This window comes from Heterodontus francisci, chromosome 31 (genome assembly GCF_036365525.1).
Source record: "Heterodontus francisci isolate sHetFra1 chromosome 31, sHetFra1.hap1, whole genome shotgun sequence".
In the NCBI taxonomy this organism is placed as follows: Eukaryota; Metazoa; Chordata; class Chondrichthyes; order Heterodontiformes; family Heterodontidae; genus Heterodontus; species Heterodontus francisci.
In genome coordinates this window covers 18,388,268-18,410,513 of record NC_090401.1, presented here as the reverse complement: position 1 = coordinate 18,410,513, position 22,246 = coordinate 18,388,268, and the positions used below count along the sequence as shown (strand labels likewise).

Sequence of the window (22,246 nt, the reverse complement as noted above, 5' to 3'; positions counted from 1 at the left end):
CGCCTCCAGGATGATGGTGTCCAACGTCCTGCCACCGCTAATTCTGGGTCCCTGATCCAAAATTTAGGCCGACGTCGGGATCACAACCCACCCAATGTCTCAGTTGCAAGACGGTACCTCCAACAGTGCAGCACTCCTTCAGTATTGCACTGGAGTGTCAGCCTAGATTATGTGCTCAAGACTCTGGAGTGGGATTTGAACCCATAGCCTTCTGACTTAGATGTGAAAGTGATACCACCAAACCACAACAGACACTGTAGATAGAAAAGTAGGACCTCAAAGGTAGTACTGTCTGGATTACTCCCAGTGCCACACACTAACGGGAGTAGAAATAGGATGATAGGGAGGATCAATGCGAGGCTTGACACATGGTACAGGAGAGAGGGCTTCAGCTTCTTGGGACATTGGGACAATTCTGTGGCAGGAGGCACCTATTCAAAAAGGACAGGTTGCATCGCAACAGGACTGGGACCAATGTCCTCGCAGGGAGATTCACTAGTGAGTTTGGGGAGGGTTTAAACTAAAATGGCAGGGGGATGGGCACCAGCTTATAGAAGTAGAAAAGAGGAATAAGGTGCATAAAGGAGTGAAACCATTGAATAGTACTATGGAAGGAAGGAGCACCATATTAGATAGGAGCAGACTAAGAAGTATTATGAGGAATAAAAAGACAGGTTTAGAATGCGCGCATGTAAACACACAAAGTGTGGTGATTAAGAGTGGTGAGCTACAAGCACAGATAGCCATGTGGGACGTAGTGGCAATAACAGGCACGTAGCTTAAAAATGGTGAGGACTGGGCGCTTAATATTCAAGGATACAAAGTGTTCAGAAAAGATAGGGAAGGAAAAAAAGGAGTGGCAATACTGATTAGGGAAGACATAGTAGTGTTAAGGATATCCTTGAGAGGGCAAAGACAGAATCCATTTGTTTAGAGAAGCAAAAAGGATATAATCACGCAACTGTGGCTATTCTATAGGCTTCCAAATAGTGAGAAAGAGATAGAGGAACAAATTTGCAGGGAAATTACAGTGATGTGCAAAAATTATAGAGTGGTGGTATCGGAAGATTTTAATTACCCAACTATTGATTGGGATAATGTTCGTGTAAAGGGTAAGGAGGGGGAGGAATTTCTGAAATGTGTTCAGGAGAACCTCCTTGACCAGTATGTTCTTGTTCCAACTAGGAAGGAGGCTTTGCTGGATCTAGTGCTGGGGAAATGAGGTGGGCCAAGTGGATCAAGTGTCTGTCGGGGGGCACTTGGGTAAGAGAGATCATTGTATCATAAGATTGAGATTAGTAATGGAGAAGAGCAAGGAACAATCTAAAGTAGAACTACTAAATTGAAAGCGGGCTAACTACAATGGAGGGAGAGGGGATCTAGCCAGAGTAAACTGGAATCAAAGACTGAAAAGAAAAACTGTAACAGAACAATGGGTGATCTTTAAGGAGGAGATGTTTCAGGTACAGGCCAGGTACATTCCAACAAGGGCAGAAGTTAAGGGAACAAAATCCGGGGGTCCTTGGATGACAAGGGAGATATAAAGTATGATGAAACAAAAAAGAGTGGGTATAATGCATGTCAGGTGAATTTTTCAAGCAAGGACCAGGCCAAATACAATAAGTTGAGAGGGGAAATGAAGAGAAAAATGAGACTGGCAAAGAGAGAATATGAAAAGAGAATGGTAGTTAACACAAAAGGGAACCAAAAACCTTCTACCTGCATGTAAATAGTAAGCAGGTTGTAAGAGGCGGGGTGGGTACTGTTAGGGACAAAGAGGGTGATATATGCTTAGAGGCACAGGGTAAGGCTGGAATAAATAATGAGTAGTTTATATTGGTGTTTACTAAGGAAGATAATGCTGACAGAATATCGGTAGAAGTGGAGAGGGTAGAGGTAATGGATGGGGTGAAAATTGATAAGAAGGTTATACTGGAAAGGCTATGCTTAGAATGGATAAATCACCTGGTCCAGATGGCTTGCATCCTAGGTTGGGAAAGGAAGTGGGGAGTGGAGATGGCAGAAAGGCTTGCCATAATCTTCCAATCTTCCCTAGATACAGGGGAGGTGACAGAGGATTGGAGAGTGGAAAATGTAATACCCTTATTCAAGAGTGTAAGGACATTCCTAGTAACTGCAAGATGGTCAGCATGGGTTTGTAAAAGGCAGATCGTGCTTGAGTAATCGAATTTAATTTTTTGATGAAGTAACAGAGAAGGTTGATGGAGGGAAAACAATGGGTTTTGTTTATATGGATTTTAAGAAATAATTTGACAAAGTACCATATAAGAGGCTGGTTGAGGCACATGGACTAGAAGGGTCAGTGTCACATTGGATAAAAAATTGGCTTAAGGACAGAAAACTGCAAGTTGTGTTAATGATTGTTTTTCAGACTGGAGGATGGTAGACAGTGGTGTTCCCAATGCTCAGTGCTAAGACCACTACTTATTTTGATATATATCAATGACTTGTATATTGGAATATAGAGTCAAATTTCAAAATTTGCTGATAATACCAAACTTGGACAGTAAGGATTATACCAATCGACTGCAACAGGACATAGGTAGGCTAGCAGAATGGGCAGACAAGTGGCAGATGGAATTTAATACAGGGAAGTGTGAGTTGATACATTTTGACAGACAGGATAGGAAGAGGCAGTACAGACTAAATGGCACAGTTCTAAAGAGTGTACAGGGACAGAGGGACCTGGCGGTTCATGTGCATAGATCTTTGAAGGTGGCTGGACATATTAAGAGAGTAGTTAACAAAGCATATGTGATCTTGGGTTTTATAAATACAGGTATTGAGTACAAAAGCAGGGAAGTTTTGCTGACCTTTATAAAGCTCTGATTAGACAACAATTAGAGAATTGTGTCCAGTTTTAGTCACCACACTTTAGGAAGGATGTGAGGGTCCATGAGAGGGTGCAGAGGAGATTCACCAGCATGGTTCCAGGGATGAGGGATTTTAGTTACAAGGTTAGGTTGGAGAAGCTGGGGTTGATCTTCTTGGAGCAAAGGAGATTGAGGAGAGATCTGACAGAGGTGTACAAGATTAAGGCAGATTTAGATAAGGTACACAAAGATGGTACAAGGACTAGTGGGCACAAATTTAAGATTTTGGACAAGAGATGCAGGTTGATGTGAGGAAGAACTTTTTACTCAGTGAGTGGTAATGAGCTGCAACTCGCTGACTACGAGGGTGGTGAAAGCGGAGATAATGAATGATTTCAAAAGGAAATTGGATGGGCATTTGAGGGAAATAAACTTGCAGGGCTACAGGGATAGAGCTGTGAAATGGGACTGATTGAACTGCTCTACAAGGAGCCGGTATGGACCAAAGGGCAAAATTGCCTCCTTCTGTGTCATAATGACTCTGTAACTCTAAAAGGATTTTCACAGAAATCGAGAGAGAAACTTAGAAACTTAGGCAATATTAGGGATAAACGTTTAACATGTTTATGTAATACCCATCCATCTTCAGTTATAATGTATGTGGTAACCCGTTTAATCTCAATGGATTAACAACGCCATTAAAAGAGCACACAGTAGAATTTCATAGGAATGTGTGAAACATTTGTCCTATGATACAGTTACAGTTTTACAGGAAAGGCAAATACATTGAGAATCACTGAAAGGAAAAAACTGAGAATGGAATAGGAAAAACAGAAAGTGAGAAAAGCACTCAAAAAGAGCAGGAAGATGGTCGGAACCAACAGACAGGAGGTCAAGGAGACAGAAGCATTCTGAGTCAGAGAAAGGGAGATACAGCCAATGCATTGAACAGAACGAGAGTGAGCGGAAGGTCGGAAGTTTCATCACGTGACCGCCCACCTCCAACTGTCCCTCGCCCACACTCCCAATATTGGTCACCCAACATGTCCATCCTTGTGGCGCACTGCCTTCCCCCTGCCAACTGGAAAGTGAATAGACTCTTTGTTATCCAATTAGATGAACCTTAATTGTCAGTCAAGCAGCCCTTTTCCCCAGTTCCAATATTTTTATAACTAATAGTAAGTTTTCTAAGAAAATGAAAAAAGCAAACAATTATAATAACGTCCTATGAGTTTTCTCTCAGGGTTGCTCGCAGCAGATTAATCCTCAATTCGTGATGATGCCAGGACAATCGTGAAGGGTTGGTAACCTTGTTGAGGACACAAGAGAGACAGTCCATGAGAGAGAGAGAGAACAAAGGAGAGAGATAGATAAAGTCCCTTCTGTGCAACGGTTAATTTAAAATATCAGGTCAGAAGTAGAGAGGGTTGGTTTCACAAAACTGGAGCAGTTACTGTTGCTGTAGATGAGGGGTGTTGGTGGGGATTTTTGACACATATTACTGGTTCACACATTCGCTAACAGAACTTGAGTATGCCCACATATTATGCAGTGTTTTTGGTTTCCTGCCTGTGCATTGCTTGTTTGAGATGTACTTCTTCAATCTGTCGGGCTTTTATCATAAACTAATACCTGTTGACCAGCCAAACTGAACTTTAGAGTTGAGAATAACTGGTGCAATTGATGTCTTAGCAGGCGGAGCTGCTGGTATCTGCTATGCTCTGCCCTCTGTCCTCTTCCCACTACCTGCTACCTTCTGCTTGCTATCCTCTACCCATTACCCTCTGCCATTCACACATCCCACCAGCTGATGTTTTCACACATTGTTAAAACACACAGCAGTGAGGTCAACTATCTAGCCTTTGGCTTTTGATTCATCATAGCACTTTTGCAGTTGATGATTTGCTAAATGCCACACTCTCCCCAACGTTGATTTCCTTGTCCCCCAAAAAATACACAATCACTAAGACTGCTATTTGTACCTCTGGAACATCGCCTGACTCCACTGTTGCCTCAGATTATCTGCTGCTAAAACCCTCATCCATGTTTTTGTTACCTCTAGACTGGACTATTCTAATGCAGTCCTGGCAGGCCTCCCTAATTCAACCCTTTGCAAACTTGAAGTCATTCAAAACTCTGCTACCCATGTCCTAAAGTGCACCAAGTTCCTCTCACCCATCTTCCCTATGCTCGCTGACCTATATTGACTCATGGTGAAGCAACACCTCGATTTTAACATTCTCATCCTTGTTTTCAAATCCCTTCAAGGCTTTATCCCCTCCCTAACTGTGATCTCTTCCAGCCCCCTGAGATCTCTGTGCTCTGCCATTCCTGGCCTCTGGAGCATCCCTGATTTCTATCACTCCACCATTGATGACCATGCCATCAATTGCCACGGTATAAGCTCTGGAATTTCCTCCCTTAATCTCTCCACCTTTCTACCTCTCTCTCCTCCTTTAAGATGCTCCTTAAAACCTACCTCTTTGACCAAGCTTTTGGTCATCTGCACTAATCTCACCTCATATGGCTCCATGTCAAATGTTTGTTTGATGATGCTTGGATGCTTGTAAAGGCACGATATAAATGCCAGTTGTTGTTGTCTATGTGGGTCTTGTTGTATGATCGCTTTAAGAGTGATGTCACTTTAAGAACACAATATGCTAATGAGCTAAGTACCAGGATGTAGTCACATGACTAGAAGCCATAATCACTCTGCATTGTAACACCCTGGACAAAGGTTCTGTCTACAGTTTTCTCTGTATTGTGTGTATTAGTTTAGCTGTTAATAAACCTTCTCGAGATCTTCAAGGAACTGAAATCCATGTACCTCATTGTGTTGCTTAAGATAACACAAAGAAAGTCATGATATGCTGGCAACGGTAGTGAAAAGATGAGATATAAGCTTGAAGACCACGGGTAAAATAGTAAACAAAATTTAAAAGCAGTACAGAAAAAAGAAGAAAAACTTTGAAGCAACAAGTGAAGACACTTTTAAACAAGTAACTGAATAGAGTGAAAGAAAGCTACATACCTTAGAAGGCTGAGAAAATTTCCATAGAACAGAAGCATGACTGTAGATCATGCAATCGGGTGAGTCATTGTGCCGATGATCAAGAAATCCCAGTAAAAGAAAAGCCTTTGAAGATGTTAAAAAAACCTGAAGAGTGCGAACTGAAAATAATGTCTGATAGTGAAAAGAAAGAGTGGGAAACCCCGAACGCAGCAGAGTCTTCATTAAAGCAGTTAAGCTGAAAAAATAATTAAACCAGTCAAGCATGAAGAAGATAAATAAACTCGAACAAAAAAAAGCAAAGGGGAAAACCCTTGAACTGCCTAACAAACAGCTATGTACCCATACAAGCAAAGTTCTGAAAGAGAAAAAAAACAGAGAATACTGTCAAGCACCTGCTGCACCTGTCAAAGCAGCGAGCCTGGAAAAAAGAATTTCTTAAAGGGGGAACAGTGCAGAGTTAATAGAACAAGTTTTCAAACAGGCTTTAAGCCACAAATAGAAAACACAGTGCTGATGGCACACACAAAGCTGAACAAAGTTAAACATAGAGCAGAAAGCAAAATAACAGCAGAAGGATGGATATCAAATTTCCCAGCATGAGCTGGAAGGCCATTGATATCCTATCCAAGTTCGAACTTTTTAAACAAAGAATGCAGTTATGCTTCACAGACCAAGCAGTTGCAGAACCACAGAAGCAGGCTGTGAAAATACTGACAGCAGTTGGAAATGAGGGCTTGTACAGAATCAATACCTCTGGCTTATCTGAAGAGCACCAGTAAGATCCCGCAAAAATATGGAAAGTGCCAGATGATCAGCTTTGGGTAAGAGTGAATTTTAGAATTTGTCACCTGGAATTGATGTCTTGCAGGCAACAGCCACAGGAATCAATAGATCAATTCATCAGTAGGGCAATGAATGTGATTTTTCAGAAACTGAGCTGTCAAAGCGAATCAACACCTGAGCTGTCAACACCTATTGAAGCATTTCAAGAAGACCTCTTAAGGAAAAAGAAAGGTCACGGCATTGATGGGCTGCGAGAAGATGGCAGGAAATACAAAGCCATTGTAGCTGATCAACAGCATCTGCAAGCACTAGTGGCAGCCAACAGTATCGACACAATAACCAGGTCACAAAAAGCAAACAAGCTGTGTGGTAAGTGTGGTTTGTCCCACTCACCATAAAGTTGTCCTGCATTTCAAGATCTTGCAAGGTGTGTGATGCAAAATGGCACTGCCTATGCAAGAAATCTGGCTCCAAAGACGCAGCCAAAAGTCAGAATAGGACACAAAGGGCGGCACAGTGGCGCAGTGGTTAGCACCGCAGCCTTACAGCTCCAGTGACCCAGGTTTGATTCTGGATACTGCCTGTGCGGAGTTTGCAAGTTCTCCCTGTGACTGCATGGGTTTCTGCCGGGTGCCCCGGTTTCCTCCCACAGCCAAAGACTTGCGGGTTGATAGGTAAATTGGCCATTGTAAATTACCCCTAGTGTAGGTAGGTGGTAGGAGAATTGAAGGAAGGTGGGAATGTGGTAGGGAATATGGAATTAATGTAGGATTAGTATAAATGGGTGGTTGATGGTCGGCACAGACTCAGTTGGCCAAAGGGCCTGTTTCAGTGCTGTATCTCTCTATAACTCTATGACAAACAAACAGAAGACAGGAGTGGCAACAGCAGCACGGAGAGTGCCAGAGACCTGTGTAAATGCATGTTGATACACAAAGTCCACAGTAAAACAGACCTGAGACAAGACTCAGAGTGAAGCAATTCTCAGCCAGAAGATGAGCAGGTATTTCATATTGTGAACCTGAAACATTGTGTTGATGAAGTTAAACAACTGGAAGCTTTTGCTACTATTAATATCATGTGCCCAAAGAACTCAGGACCAAGATTGACACTGGAGCTAGTGCAAATATCCTACCAGTCCGAATTCTAAAGTATATGTACCGGTTGTTTCTGAAAAATCACATTCATTGCCCATACTACGGCATCTGCTGATGAACTGATCTATTGATTCCTGTGGCTGTTGCCTGTAGGACATCAATTCCAGGTGATGAATTCTAAAATTCACTCTTACCCAAAGCTACTTATCTAGTACTTTCCATATCTTTGCCGGATCTTTCTGGTTCTCTTCAGATAAGCCAGAGGCATTGATTCTGTATAACCCCTCATTTCCAACTATTATCAGTATGTTGGAAATTAATGATACAACCTACAACTGCAAACTTAACTGCATACAATGGGTCACCCATCACTTGCAGTGGTACATTAACAATGCAATGCAGCTATGGCAGGTCAGCATGGAAACCACAAATATTTAACCTGGTAGACATGAGAGGACCAGTAGTAACCATTTATAGACCTCAACATCATGACTATCCACGAGATCACCAAGGTACCCATTACAGAAGAAGAAGAAGAAACCAAGGGTACTCGCATTGAGTCAGTTCAGGACTTACAATGAATGTACCCACATAGGCTCGATGCCATAGGAGATTTCAAAGGCAATGCCTTGCTGCACCTCAGAGAGGATGCAATTCTGTCAATCGACGCTCCCAGAACGTGCAGCGTGCACATACAAGAAAAGCTTAAGCGCGAGTTAGATGACATGAAACGCAATGGCATCATCCATCATGTGCACCATCACACAGACTGGTGCAGCTCAATTACATGCATACTGAAGAAGGATGGAGCAATCAGAGTATGTCTAGATCCGAGGGGTCTAAACCTCTCCTGAAAGAGATGCCCCCACAAGATTCCAACATAAGAGGAATTGAATTCCAAGTTCACAGGAGCCAAATTCTTCTCCAAGTTGGATGCCAAACATGGATATTGGTCGGTACACTGAGCTGAGGAATCTCAGGAAGTCACCATCTTGAGGACACCATTTGGAAGATATTGCTTCCAGAAACTACTCTTCAGCTTATCTGTCAGTCAAGATCTGTTTCGGCAGCACATGGACAGAATTATAGAAAACATGCCTGGATGTATATGCATTGCCGATGACATTGCGGTAATGGGCAAAACCAAAGAAGAGAATGAGCAAAATCTTCACTCACTGATAACAGTAGCTCATCATGAAGGGCTCATTTTTAACAGCACGAAGTACCAGGTAAATGTAAGTCAGATCAATTTCTTTGGCTCTATCTACTCAGGTTGCAGAATCTGTCCTGATCCAGGCAAAGTTGAAGATGTAAGGCATATACCTACTCCACAAGACAAAGAAGATCCACAGAGATGTCTTGAATTTTTCAACTTCTTGGCACCATACATTCCAAATTTTACTGACAAGGCATCATCACCGAGAGAGCTCTTAAAGAACGATGTACCATATGTATGGCTGGAGGACCATCCGTATATGTTTGAGTCCCTCAAACAAGCATTGTCAGCAGAAACCTGCACCCTGCAGTACTATGATCCAAGGAAGACGACAATCCTGGAAGTTGACACCTCACAGAAAGAGCTAGGAGCGTGCATCCTGCAGGATGCCAAAACAAGTGCATTCAGATCCAAAAGGTTATCTTCAGTACAATCCAATTACTCAAACATAGAGCATTTTGCTCTGGTGTTTGGGATCACAAGGTTCCACACCTACCTATTCGGTAAGCAGTTTACTGTGGAAACCAACCACAAACCACTGGAGATGATGTGGCGCAAACCATTGACAAAGCACATCACCTTGACTACAGCGACTCTTAGTGAAGACTTCGATGTCTGCGACAAACCGGGTACCAAAATGGTCAACTCGGATACGCTGAGCAGATTGCCAAACCAGAACAAGAGTGAAGAAGTTCCACTGAATCTACAAATAGACAGCACGGACATCGAGGTGGAAGATGTGCTCAATAGCGATTTATTGCATTTTGGTCAGCACAATTGCGACCAACCACAATCAGAAACAGCCAATGACCCGCAACTGAAGGCAGTGTGGAGAGTCATCATAGAAGGCTGACTTGACATGGTAAAAAAGGTGCCAGAAACCCTCAAATGTTTTTGGCTTTATAGAGATGAACTTGGTATTGCGAGAGGCGTCACCTTCAAAGGAAAACATGTGATTGTGCCCAAAGCTTTCCAACAAGACATCTTGTCACAACTTCACCAAGGCCATATGGGTATAGAGCAAATGAGACAACTGGCATGAGACACTGTTTATTGGCCAGGGATCAACAGTGACATCGAAAAGTTAGTGAAGATGTGCAAGGCATGCCAGAGCCACCAGCCACAACAATGCAAAGAACCTCTACATCCTCATGCGATTCCATCAGTCCCTTGTTCCAAAATCACCATTGACCTATTTACCATGAATGGAGAAAACTTTATCTTAGTCACTGATTATTTCTCCAAATTTACAATTATCACACAGGTAAGACACTTCAAGCACAGTTGTCACAGACACATTGAGTGCCATATTCAGTCTATTTGCTGCACCTGAAGAAATCATTTCGGACAATGGGCCACAGTATATGGGCAAACCTGTCAGAGATATGTGTGCCAAATGGTGTGTAAACCATGTGACGTCCTCACCACATTACCCTAGATCTAATGGTCTTGACGAGTGAATGGTTCTCACAGTTAAATTGCTTATTCTGAAGTGTAGGACAATGAAAAAAGTTTTTACTGTTGCCATGCTCCACCTCAGAGCTACACCTATGGATATGGGCTTATCGTCACCAGCAGAGATCATGTTTGGCAGACAAGAGAGAATGATTCTGCCAAGCTATCATCTGTCCAAGTTCTCCGAGATACAGGAGACACTGCTTGAAAAACAAGGGAGAATGAAGATGGTGCATGACCAACATGCAGGGGTGGAACTATCTCAGCTACACGTAGTACAAAAGGTCAGGGTCATACACCCCACAATGAGGACATGGTTACCCGCAGAGGTATCCTAAGTATGCAGTGAGCCTAGGTCTCCGAGATTACAACATCTATAGGAGCAGTATTGAGGAGGAACGGAAGCCAATTCAGAGAAGTGTGCAATACTCCAATTGCACACAGTGGACTCGAAAGAACACACTCTGACAATGAGGGTGTGATGGAACAACAGGACAACAACCAACACATTGACAACACGTCTGCAAGCCAAGAACAGCCAAGCGTGAAATCCACATCCCCAGAAGGTTATACTGTAACAAGATCTGGTAGACGTGTCAAACCACTGAAATGCTATATGGACTCTTAAGTAAATTTCACAATCCTTATCTTTATACTTGTAAATTTTATAATCTCTATCCCTGTATAACTAGTTTGGATATTATCCAATTTCGTGCATCGTTACTTGTAGTGTACGATACTTATCTTTGGAAAGAAAGGGAATATTGTGTGATCACTTTAAGAGTGATGTACCTTTAAGAACTCAGTATGCTAATGAGCTAAGTACCAGGATGTCATCATGTGACTAGAAGCCATAGTCACTCTGCACTGTAACACCCTGGACAAAGGTTCTGTCTATAGTTTGCTCCACATTGTGTGTATTTGTTTAGCTGTTAATAACTTTCTAGAGATCTTCAAGGAACTGGAATCCATGTACCTCATTGTGTTGCTTAAAATAACACAAAGAAACTCATGACAGGCCTCATGCCAGTTCCTTTGCACTGTAAGTGGCTGAGCTGCAACCCAACCATAGCAGAGGTGCCTGTATTGAAGAACAGAATTGGCTGTGTCAATTGCAAAAGAGACAGGATCCATTCATCCTCGATGGGCCCAGCTACTCTATTAACGACAGCAATCTCCCGCACCATAGTGAATTTCTCTGCAGTAAGTCAAGATCAGGGGGCAGGTTGTTCAACCTTGCCCGTCTAAGAGCGAAGTCCAAAGTACGGAAAGTCCCCATCAGAGAACTCCTCTTTGCTGACGATGCTGCTTTAACATCTCACACTGAAGAGTGCCTGCAGAGTCTCATCGACAGGTTTGCGTCTGCCTGCAATGAATTTGGCCTAACCATCAGCCTCAAGAAAACGAACATCATGGGGCAGGACGTCAGAAATGCTCCATCCATCAATATTGGCGACCACGCTCTGGAAGTGGTTCAAGAGTTCACCTACCTAGGCTCAACTATCACCAGTAACCTGTCTCTAGATGCAGAAATCAACAAGCGCATGGGTAAGGCTTCCACTGCTATGTCCAGACTGGCCAAGAGAGTGTGGGAAAATGACGCACTGACACGGAACACAAAAGTCCGAGTGTATCAGGCCTGTGTCCTCAGTACCTTGCTCTACGGCAGCGAGGCCTGGACAACGTATGCCAGCCAAGAGCGACGTCTCAATTCATTCCATCTTCGCTGCCTTCGGAGAATACTTGGCATCAGGTGGCAGGACTATATCTCCAACACAGAAGTCCTTGAAGCGGCCAACACCCCCAGCTTATACACACTACTGAGTCAGCGGCGCTTGAGATGGCTTGGCCATGTGAGCCGCATGGAAGATGGCAGGATCCCCAAAGACACATTGTACAGCGAGCTCTCCACTGGTATCAGACCCACCGGCCGTCCATGTCTCCGCTATAAAGACGTCTGCAAACGCGACATGAAATCGTGTGACATTGATCACAAGTCGTGGGAGTCAGTTGCCAGCATTCGCCAGAGCTGGCGGGCAGCCATAAAGACAGGGCTAAATTGTGGCGAGTCGAAGAGACTTAGTAGTTGGCAGGAAAAAAGACAGAGGCGCAAGGGGAGAGCACGTATCCATTGTCTCTCGAGATAAGGAGGCCCAAAAGAAGAAAAGAAAAGAAGACGCACACAATCCACGCTTGACGTGGGCCACTATTGACCGTCAAACAATAAACACTAGCCTTGCAAATCTTAGTGTCCGAGCACTTAATGGGGTAGACTTTGACTTTATACGATTGTGGAAAACAGATGAAAGCGAATTGCCAGCCTGTTTAACATCTCTCCCAAATTCTCCTTCTATTAACTTCAATGTAAAATGGGCTGCTGACTCACTATTACCTTATTTCCTATCACACAAAATCAAGATCTGCCCCAATGAGTTAATATTCGATTCCTTTGCCTGCTCTTTAAAAATGTACTGGTTAGCCCTTCAGTTAACATAGACAAGGCAAACTAAAGTTTCCATGCACTACAATTCACTCAGTGATACATCCAGGCCTTTGCCTCTTATGTTCTGAGGTTAGCAGCATTTGTAAGACACTTTTCCAACTTAAGACTTTTTTTCAGAAAGAAGTCTGCACTGTTAGAGCATCGGCTGACACTAAAAAGACTAAAACTAAAGAGTGAGCGAGGCCCTTGAGCCACCTGCTCTCTTCAGTCACACTTCAAGTTTATAGGATTTTCTACACTTACCTTTGTGGTCGATTTTCCAAAGTAACAGCTCCTGGGTTTTTGCTGTTGCCATGGCGTCAGGTTTCGAAGCTAAAATAAAATAAAAACCCAAAGAGGCATCCAACTTAAAGAAAAGTCATGCTTCATGTACAGATGAGAAAAATACAGCATAATTTGAAGCTGATTTGAATGTGGTATAAAGTACCTGGGCTTTGAGTGCCATAGCTATACATATCTTAATTTAAATCCTATCCGTATCCACTACGCATTGGAGATGGCAGATGGCAGATGAGAACTTTCCAAGCCTCTCAATGCTTCGGGCACATATACAGAAAAGGAAAATACACAGTTTTCTTGAATCCTGCAAGTTCCTGTTTCAGAACCAAACTCTTTCCACCCTGGCCCCAACTCCACCCCCATGCACACATTCAATGCAAATTCTAATGTAAAGCATTAGTCGAAAAGCCCCGGGAACATCTTGTTGCAAAGTGCCCGCAACCTTGCAAACTACAGACTCGTGCAGTCTGGCCGACAGCCCACAGATTGAGTCACATGTTGTGTGGTTAAATGCAGCTGCCTGAGCACAGTGAAAACAGGCCAAGTAACCCACATGATTCCTGTAGAAACGGAACGATGTAAACTAAAACGGCAGAATGCAGTTCACACAGCGCCATACCACATCACTCAGAAGCAGGTCATCACGCATTGATGACGCCAAGCTGAATGCCCCCAGTGTTCTGGGTGCCAGGGTCCCACGATGCGATGCCCCAAGACCTACTCATTGGCCGATGCTCTCTACGTTCTGTACTACCCTCAAACTAAAGTCTTCACATCGAGCTAATTAGGGGCTCAGTTTCAACATTAATTAAGCCAAAGCCCCATAGGCCTGAATTTTACTAGGCCATTGTGACCGGGGTCGGCAGCTGGGTGAGGGTGGGGCTAGGAGCCCTTAAAATGTAGTTGGGGCGCATTCGCCTGGAAGTCCGACATCATGAAGTCACTTCTGCATTTTCCATGCAGCGGCAACCATGGAGAACAGACCTCTCACCACGATATGGCGAGAGATCAACTCAGGCAGTATAAATGACAATTAACTCAAAATTTTCAGTGCGTTTATAATTTTATGAATGGTGCACAGGAATCACAGGGTTTCAGAGCACACCACCCCACCCCGGTTAAAGGAGGCAGCAAGGAGGTGAGAGCTTAGTGCTGCCTCTGCCAGCCAGCCATACTGAGAGCCAACGTGCAGTAGAAGGGTGGGTGGGGAATGGAGGCCATTGCCAGACTATGGCAGATGAGGGCTGGGGGAGGTGGTGATGGTGGCAGCACCAATGGAGGGGGTGTGCTGCAAGGGTGACAGAGGGGCCATGGCACTTGTTCCCAAAGGCTAGCCAGGGAAAGATCTTGGGGCAGGTGGGCTGCAAAGAATACACAGGACCAGGACAGTGCCCACCTGCCATGAGCCTGATCCACCCAGTCTTAATGGCCTGCACTCCAGCCCCCGCAAGCAGGAGGTGGAGCAGTGCAGAGGGAGAGAGTTCCAGGCACCAGCAGGGGCACAGCAGGAACACCAGGAGCAGCAAGAGGGCCAGCATCCGGGTCGGCACACTGGGGAAGGGCGCAGTGGGACGTGCCAACAGCCTCATGTGCGAAGAAGGGTCTATCCCCAAGAGAGAGTCTACAGTACAGGGCTCAACTATCTGCAGATATCTGAGTGTCAGTATCAGCGCAGACTGAGTTCTCCAGGGAGGCAGCCACCAACTTTTGTGCCATGCTACAGAACAAGCTGAGCCCTATGGGGTTTGGTGGGCACCCAATGCCAGTGGCCCTGAAGATACCATGGATCTCAATTACTATGCCTCCAGATCTTTCCAGGGATCCACTGGGGATATGTGTGGGATCTCACAGGCTGCGGCCCATCGGTGCATCAACGAGGTGACCAATCCTATGCTCCAGAAGGCCAGTGACTATGTGCGCTACTGAACCAACCTGAACAGTGACAGCCATTGGATTTGGGGCCATTGCTGAATTCGCCCAGGTGCAGGATGTGACCAACTACATGCATTTTTTTCATTTGTTTCATGGGATGTGGGCTTCACTGGCTAGGCGAGCATTTGTTGCCCATCCCTAATTGCCCTTGAGAAGGTAGTGGTGAGCTGCCTTCTTGAACCCCGCAGTCTACTGGGTATGCAAACAAGGTTGTTAGGGAGGGAGTTCCAGGTTTTTGACCCAGTGACAGTGAAGGAACAGCGATATAGTTCCAAGTCAGGATGGTGTGTGTCTTGGAGGGGAACTTGCAAGTGGTGGTGTTCCTATGTGTCTGCTGCCCTTGTCCTTGTAGGTGGCAGAGGTCGCAGGTTTGGAAGGTGCTGTCGAAGGAGGCGTGATGAGTTGCTGCAGTGCATCTTGTAGATGGTACACTGCTGCCACTGTGCGTCGGTGGTGGAAGGAGTGAATGTTTAAGGTGGTAGATGGGGTGCCAATCAAGCGGGCTGCTTTGTCCTGGATGGTGTTGAGCTTCTTGAGTGTTGTTGGAGCTGCACTTATCCAGGTAAATGGAGAGTATTCCATCCCATGGACTAGCCAGCGGCCTTCATCAACAGGAAGGGTTTCCATTCCATCAGTGTACAATTGGTCTGCAACTGTCGAAAGCAGATCCTTTAGCTGTGTGCATAGTTCCCGGAAGCAACCTCGATATCTCGATACTTGGATGGATTCTCAGGAACAAGGGGTACATATTAAAGACATGACAACTCACGCCAGTAAGGAACCCTCGCTCTGCAGTGGAGGCAAATTACAATATGTGCCAGGGGTCCACCTGAGCGACCAACAAGCAGGCCATTGGGCTGCTTCAGATAAGATTCAGGTATCTGGATCGATCCGGTAGAGCTCTTCAGAATGCCCCAGCGAGTGTCTCGTGCATCATGGTGGTCTGCTGTACTCTGCACAGCCGAGCACTGTAAAGGGGGGAGATGTTGAATAACAAGGACAGCATCGATCACCACTCCTCATCTGAAGAGGAGATGTGGAGGAGGCTGCAGAGCAGGCAGTACCGGATGAAGAATCCTTTGCACCAGAGGCAAGGGGAAATGAGAGATGTGCAAGAGAGGCTCGGGACAATCTCATACATTCACATTTCCTGTTACCCTGATGCCCTTTCAAAATCAGTGCAATAAAAACTCACTTCTATGTGGACATGCTGTCGCCCCCTTCATCTCGTACTCATCGCCCAGCACCGAGGTACACAGCACGCATTGGGAAAGCTGAGGAGCTGACAGACATGGCCTACTCCAACACTAGCTGTGCATTGTGGGAGCGAGGCTGCGGATGACATCTATCAAGGCAGCACGAATGGAAAGGATGACCAACAGCAGAGCCTCCAGCATCTATTGAGTGGCACAACATAATAAAGCCTTAACATCTACAAAGTCTAAACACCCGTGAACACCAAGTGCATCTAGGTGCTCTTCTTAACTGGCTTACGAGTGCTCCTACAATGTATCACCCCTACTTTTGCAGCTGAGGTGGAGGCAGGTGGCTGATCGGGCTGTCCCATGGCTTGAGATTACCTTGGTGGCCGACCTCTGGCTGCCTGAGGCCTGGAGAGCCCTGGCATGCTGAGGGCCTCCTGCACAGGTGCCAGAGCCTCCTCTGTCATTGCAGCTACTGGAGGCGCTGGGGTCACTGGCAGAGGGACTGAGGAGCCACTGTCCACACCAAGAGTATCTTGAGAGGAGCCTCCAGATGCAGAAGGCAGACGCTCCTCCTCCCTTGTAAGGCAAACTTGCACCTCCCTGCTGACCTGAGAAGGGTGAGGACCTGGTGGAGACTCCAGGCACCTCGTCCCCCTCTCACTTTGTCACTGCTTCATGGAGCTCATGGACAAGGCAATGGTGTGCAGGTTTGTGGCATCCCCAGCATCCACTGAGTGTTTTGGTAGATATGTTTTTTCAAGAGGGTCACCAACCTCTCGATGGAGGAAGACATGTGTGCATATGCCTGAGACATGACCACACTAATGGCCTCGATGGATTCCTCCATCGTCAGTGCATGGGTGACTACAGCCTCTGGCTGCTCTGCCAGATGTTCCCTAACCTCTCGCTGCAGCTCCAGCACTGCCATGTTGCTGAAAGCTCCTGAGGTATGTCATCATCCTGGGCCTGGCCTCCCACAGTCCTCCAACTGTCAGAGGCCTCAGCTGTCACAGCCTCCGTCAGATGCTCGGGCACATCTGTGATGAGCTGTGCTCGCCAGCTTGTGACCCTGATTCTAAATGTGGATGCATAGCCTCCAACATGAAAGTACCTGCGCTGCTGGAGGTTGCAGGGCAATGATGTGACAGTGCACCCTCTGAGGATCTCTCCTCCTCCTCAGAGGTGGATGGATGTCCCCACGCTCTCTCTAGTTGCACATCCTTTGGGATTACCGAGACCAGCATGAGAGAACACAAACATTAAGGGGTTAAAGGCTTCACATCTCCTCATCCCAAGCTGCCTGATGTGGAGTTCCATGTGTCCAATGGTTGACAGATGAGCACTGTGCTTCATGTGTGGGCCAGGTGCACCCTCATGCCCCTGTAATCGTTCACTCACTCTCCTGTGATGGCTGTCCAGTTTTTGCCATCAGCAATCGCTCGGCTGCTTTGAGACCCAGCCAGTTCCAGGGCCTCCTCCTCTGCCGGGGTCAGCATACGCAGGTCTGGGAGGCCTCCACCAGTCTTGGTCATCCCTTTATTGTTGTGTGCCCATTTCTCCTGCAAGCAACAGCAGGAAGGCTGTTAGTTTCCCCACGAAGCACCCTTTGGTCCATGATGGGGACTCACGAATGCCTCCTCCATCCATCTGCTCTCGAGAGACCTTGTCAACAGAGACCGATGGCTGCCTCTCGCTGAGGTGCATCCATGCAATTGACAGGGTCAGCTGCTGCCTGACCATCTTGCCACTGACTGGGTGGTGACTCCCTAGCACACCCTCTCGCATTGCCACATGCAAGCCCCAAAGAGGAAAGTGGGATGGAGAACTCACCTTGGTGGAGCAAAGTATGTAATTGACTTGTTTGTGGCACTGCACCCATGTTTGGGGGGTGACCCCACGGTTGTTGACCTCCTCTTCAATCTCTGTCCAGGCTTGCTTGGTCAGGTGGGCCGATCTATTTTTACTGCCCTTGCAGCGTGGAGGAGAACCTGCGGGGAGGCGTCACTAAACCATGGGGCCACCTGATGTCCTCCCTCTGCCATGGTTACAGCAGGCTCCTGATCAGCTCCTTTGGGGTCTTCTGCAATGATGGTCGGGGGAGAGGTCATCTGTACAGGGAAGTTCTTTGAACAAGGCAGTAGTACATGCAGGGCTGGCAGGCCTTTAAAGATGGTGCCAGCACCTGTCCTTGAGTCAGATGATGCTGCCATTGGTGCCTCGTTGCCCACCTCCACCTTTTAATTGGACGGGACACACGCCTCCCCTAAGTTAATTGGCCGGCCATTGAGTGTTCATGTTTGGCCGGCCGTATGACACTTGTGCAGAAGCGGCACGTGCTTCCGGTGCAGCCGCCGGGACCTGCAGCTTCCAAACAAAATTCAGCCCATAACGTGGAGAATAACATTCTTAACTTAAACCGAAATGTTTTGGTTATAATGAAAAAGGTCAACATTTTCCATTAGTAGCTTGTCTCTTAGATCTCCCCTGTTCCAGAGATACACAAACAGTTTTGTGCCTTCAACATTTATATTCCTTCTTCAGCCTTTCATGTACTTAATAGTTCTTCTCTCTCATACCAGCAACAGAGTGTTGGGTCAATCCAAGTTCTTAAGTTGCAAAACTCCTGGAAACTACCCGGTTTTGACATGTCGTAGGCTTATAATCAGGCCCATTCTTCAATTATCTGCTTTTCGGGGCTCTTTCAGATTTTATGAAGTTCTGAAGAAGGGTCACTGACCTGAAACGTTAACTCTGCTTCTCTCTCCACAGATGCTGCCAGACCTGCTGAGTATTTCCAGCAATTCTTGTTTTTATTTCAGATTTCCAGCATCCGCGGTATTTTGCTTATATATTCAGATTTTATGAAGCTGTTGGTTCAGCTTTCACCACTTTTCTACATTAGAATATACTTATACCTGCCCTTGGAGCATTTGATGGGAATGTAGAGGGAGCTTTACTCTGCATCTAACCCTATACTGCACCTGGTCTGGGACGGGTTGAAGGGACAGTGTAGAGTGAGCTTTGCTCTGTTTCTAACTTGTGCTGGACCTGGTCTCGGACTGTTTGATGGAGACAGTGTAGAGGGAGCTTTACTCTGCATCTAACCCCTTTTTAAAAAAAAACTTCATTAAAACTCAAATCAAAATAAGATTCTCTACCTCTATGATGCACTCCAGCCCCTCCATTGCCGACTGGTCGCAGAAGGCCTCAAGCGAACCAGTGGACACTGCATGCTCCCTCTCTAGGACACCCGGGCACAAATGTAACCTTGGATGAGGGGCAGGCAGTGTAGAAGGAGCTTTACTCTGTATCTAACCCCATGCTGTACCTACCCTGGGAGTGTTTAGTGGGTCAGGGAAGAGGGGTCTTTACTCTGTATATAAATCCATGGTGTACCTGATCAGACAACAATATTGTTGATTTTGTATCCAAACAGGTGGAAAATGTTGCAATCCATTCTGACCCCTCATATTCATGAGCACCAAGTTTTTCCTAAGCATTATGCTTGGGCTTTTCTTGGTTTCTTTTGCTCCAATGCATGGACAATGCCTCATGGTTTTCCTTGTCAGACTCTTGAACTCCTTCAATTCCCAGCACTGAGTCACAAGAGGATGACACTGAGTTGACTGTTCAGGCTGGTTAAACCCTTGCAGGCTGAAGGGTTTGATTGATGGTGTATTGATTCTGGTGCTTTAATTGGAACAATGATCCTGCCTTCTTTCCCATATCACATGTGACAGGTCAACATTTGCACATTCTGGCCAATGCAATCTGCTCCTGATAAGTTAGTTCTGATTTGTCTGCCTGGCCTAAATTTAAATGGATGATTGCTAATAAGGTGGTTTTACTTACTGTTATCCACACCTGTTCTTGAAGGAAGGACCTTTTTCATCTGCAATTTAAAACAGAGAGAGGTAAAATAAATTGTGGGATAAGAACACGTCATTAGATTCTATCAAGCCCACTACATACTCCTCCACAGATCATGTATAATCTACCCTTCCAGGAACTCCACTCCCCTTGACATTCAATGGCATTACGATTGCTGAATCCCCCACTATCAACATCCCGGGGGTTACTTTTGACCAGAAACTGAACTGGAATAGCCATATAAATACCATGGCTACAAGAGCAGATCAGAGGCTAGGAAACCTGCGATGAGTAACTCATCTCCTGACTCCCCAAAGCCTGTCCACCATCTACAAGGCACAAGTTAGGAGTGTGATGGAATACGCTCCACTTGTCTGGATGTGTGCAGCTCCAGCAAAACGCTAGAAGCTTGACACCATCCAGGGCAAAGCAGCCCGCTTGATTAACATTCACTCCTTCCACCACCGATGCACAGTGGGCAGCAGCATGTACCATCTACAAGATGCACTGCAGAAACTCACCAAGGCTCCTTCGAAAACACCTTCCAAACCCGTGACCTCTACCACTTAGAAGGACAAGGGCAGCAGATGCATGGGAACACCACCATCTGCAAGACACCCTCCAAGCCACATACCATCCTGACTTAGAACTATATCGCTGTTCCTCCACTGCCGCTGGGTCAAAATCCTGGAACTCCCTTCCTAACAGCACTGTGGGTGTACCTACCTCACATGGACCGCAGCGGTTTAAGAAGGTAGTTCACCACCACCTTCTCATGGGCAATTAGAGATAGACAATAAATGCTGGCCTGGCCAGCGATGTCCACATCCCCATAAACAAATAAAAAATCATTTATACCCCTGTTCAAGTCCCACTTCAGGACTAGAGTACAATATTCTAGGCTGTCAATGCAATGCAGTACTGAGGGAGTGCTGCACTGTCAGAGGTGCCGTCTTTCAGGTGAGACATTAAACCCCAAATGCCCTCTCTTGTGGATGTAATAGTTCCCATGGTTCTATTTTGAAGAAGGGCAGGGGAGTTTTCCCCAGTGTCCTGGCCAATATTTATCTCTCAATCAACATCACAAAAACAGATTATCTGATTATTATCACATTGCTGCTGTGGGATCTTGCTGTGCACTTATGCTACAACCATGACTACGCTTCAAAAATACTTCATTGGTTGAAAAGCGCTTTACGAAGACCAGTGGTCATAAAAGGCGCTATATAAATGCAAGTCCTTTTTTGTAATAAGTATCTATGTAGATATCTGGAAGAGTTAATCCAGCCTCATAGGTCCATCATTTAACCCTAGCTTGCTGCCCTCCAGACACAACACCTGAACCCTTCCTAACCAGACAAATGCCAAACATGTCAACCACGTCGTATTTTTGCTTATTCTGGTTTTGGCTTGGTGGCTGTCACTTTAAATTCACCCACGTCCCACTCAAATCGGATTCGTGTGTTGAGAGGTTGGTTCAAATTGGTTTACCAAGCTTTTAAACTTGAGAGAGGAGCCCAGCTACTCTGAGCAAATGCAGGCCATGTAATTTATATGACAGTCAATTATTTGTGAACCCAAGTGTCAGTTATAAAAATCTAAAGCAGTCACAGAAGCTGGTGGAAGCATGTATTGAGTAGCTGGGGCTGTCCATTAAGCTGACAAAAGTTAACTAATTGGAACCTTCACAGGAAAAGATGACTAGGTTATCGAGTTAAATCAGAAAAAAATTACAAGGAAGTAAAGGACTGTGAAATTGGACTACGCCAGCAGCACAAAATGGGATTGTAATACATCGCCTGCCAATTCTTCACCCGGCCTGATCTTCCTTCCACTGAGGTTCACAGAATAATAGTTCAAACTCTTTTTAGAGACCCGTTCCCTAGGCTGACTGTCACTTTTACATGGTTTGAAATTAAAAATCTTGGCAATATTTTCTAAGTTAATAGAAAATAAAAACTGGTGAGGTGAAAAATCGGCTGCTGATTCACTGGGAGCCCGTTATGAGCTGCTGGCGTAGACCAATTTACCTCCTATGTATCTAAACTTAACCATAAAA

General features: G+C 45.5%; 1 protein-coding gene across 5 annotated transcripts in view; it reads right to left on the bottom strand.

The window, feature by feature from the left end:
• The window catches only part of sh3d21 (SH3 domain containing 21), a 64,361-nt gene that overhangs the window by 20,997 nt on the left and 21,118 nt on the right, over nucleotides 1-22,246 (bottom strand). For all 5 annotated transcript variants that reach the window (XM_068011133.1, XM_068011132.1, XM_068011135.1 and 2 more), the window contains exons 8-9: nucleotides 20,170-20,209; nucleotides 13,145-13,213 (exon numbers count right to left, since the gene is read on the bottom strand). In XM_068011133.1, coding sequence (XP_067867234.1) covers nucleotides 13,145-13,213; nucleotides 20,170-20,209 — 109 coding nt within the window. The remainder of the gene's footprint in view (nucleotides 1-13,144; nucleotides 13,214-20,169; nucleotides 20,210-22,246) is intronic.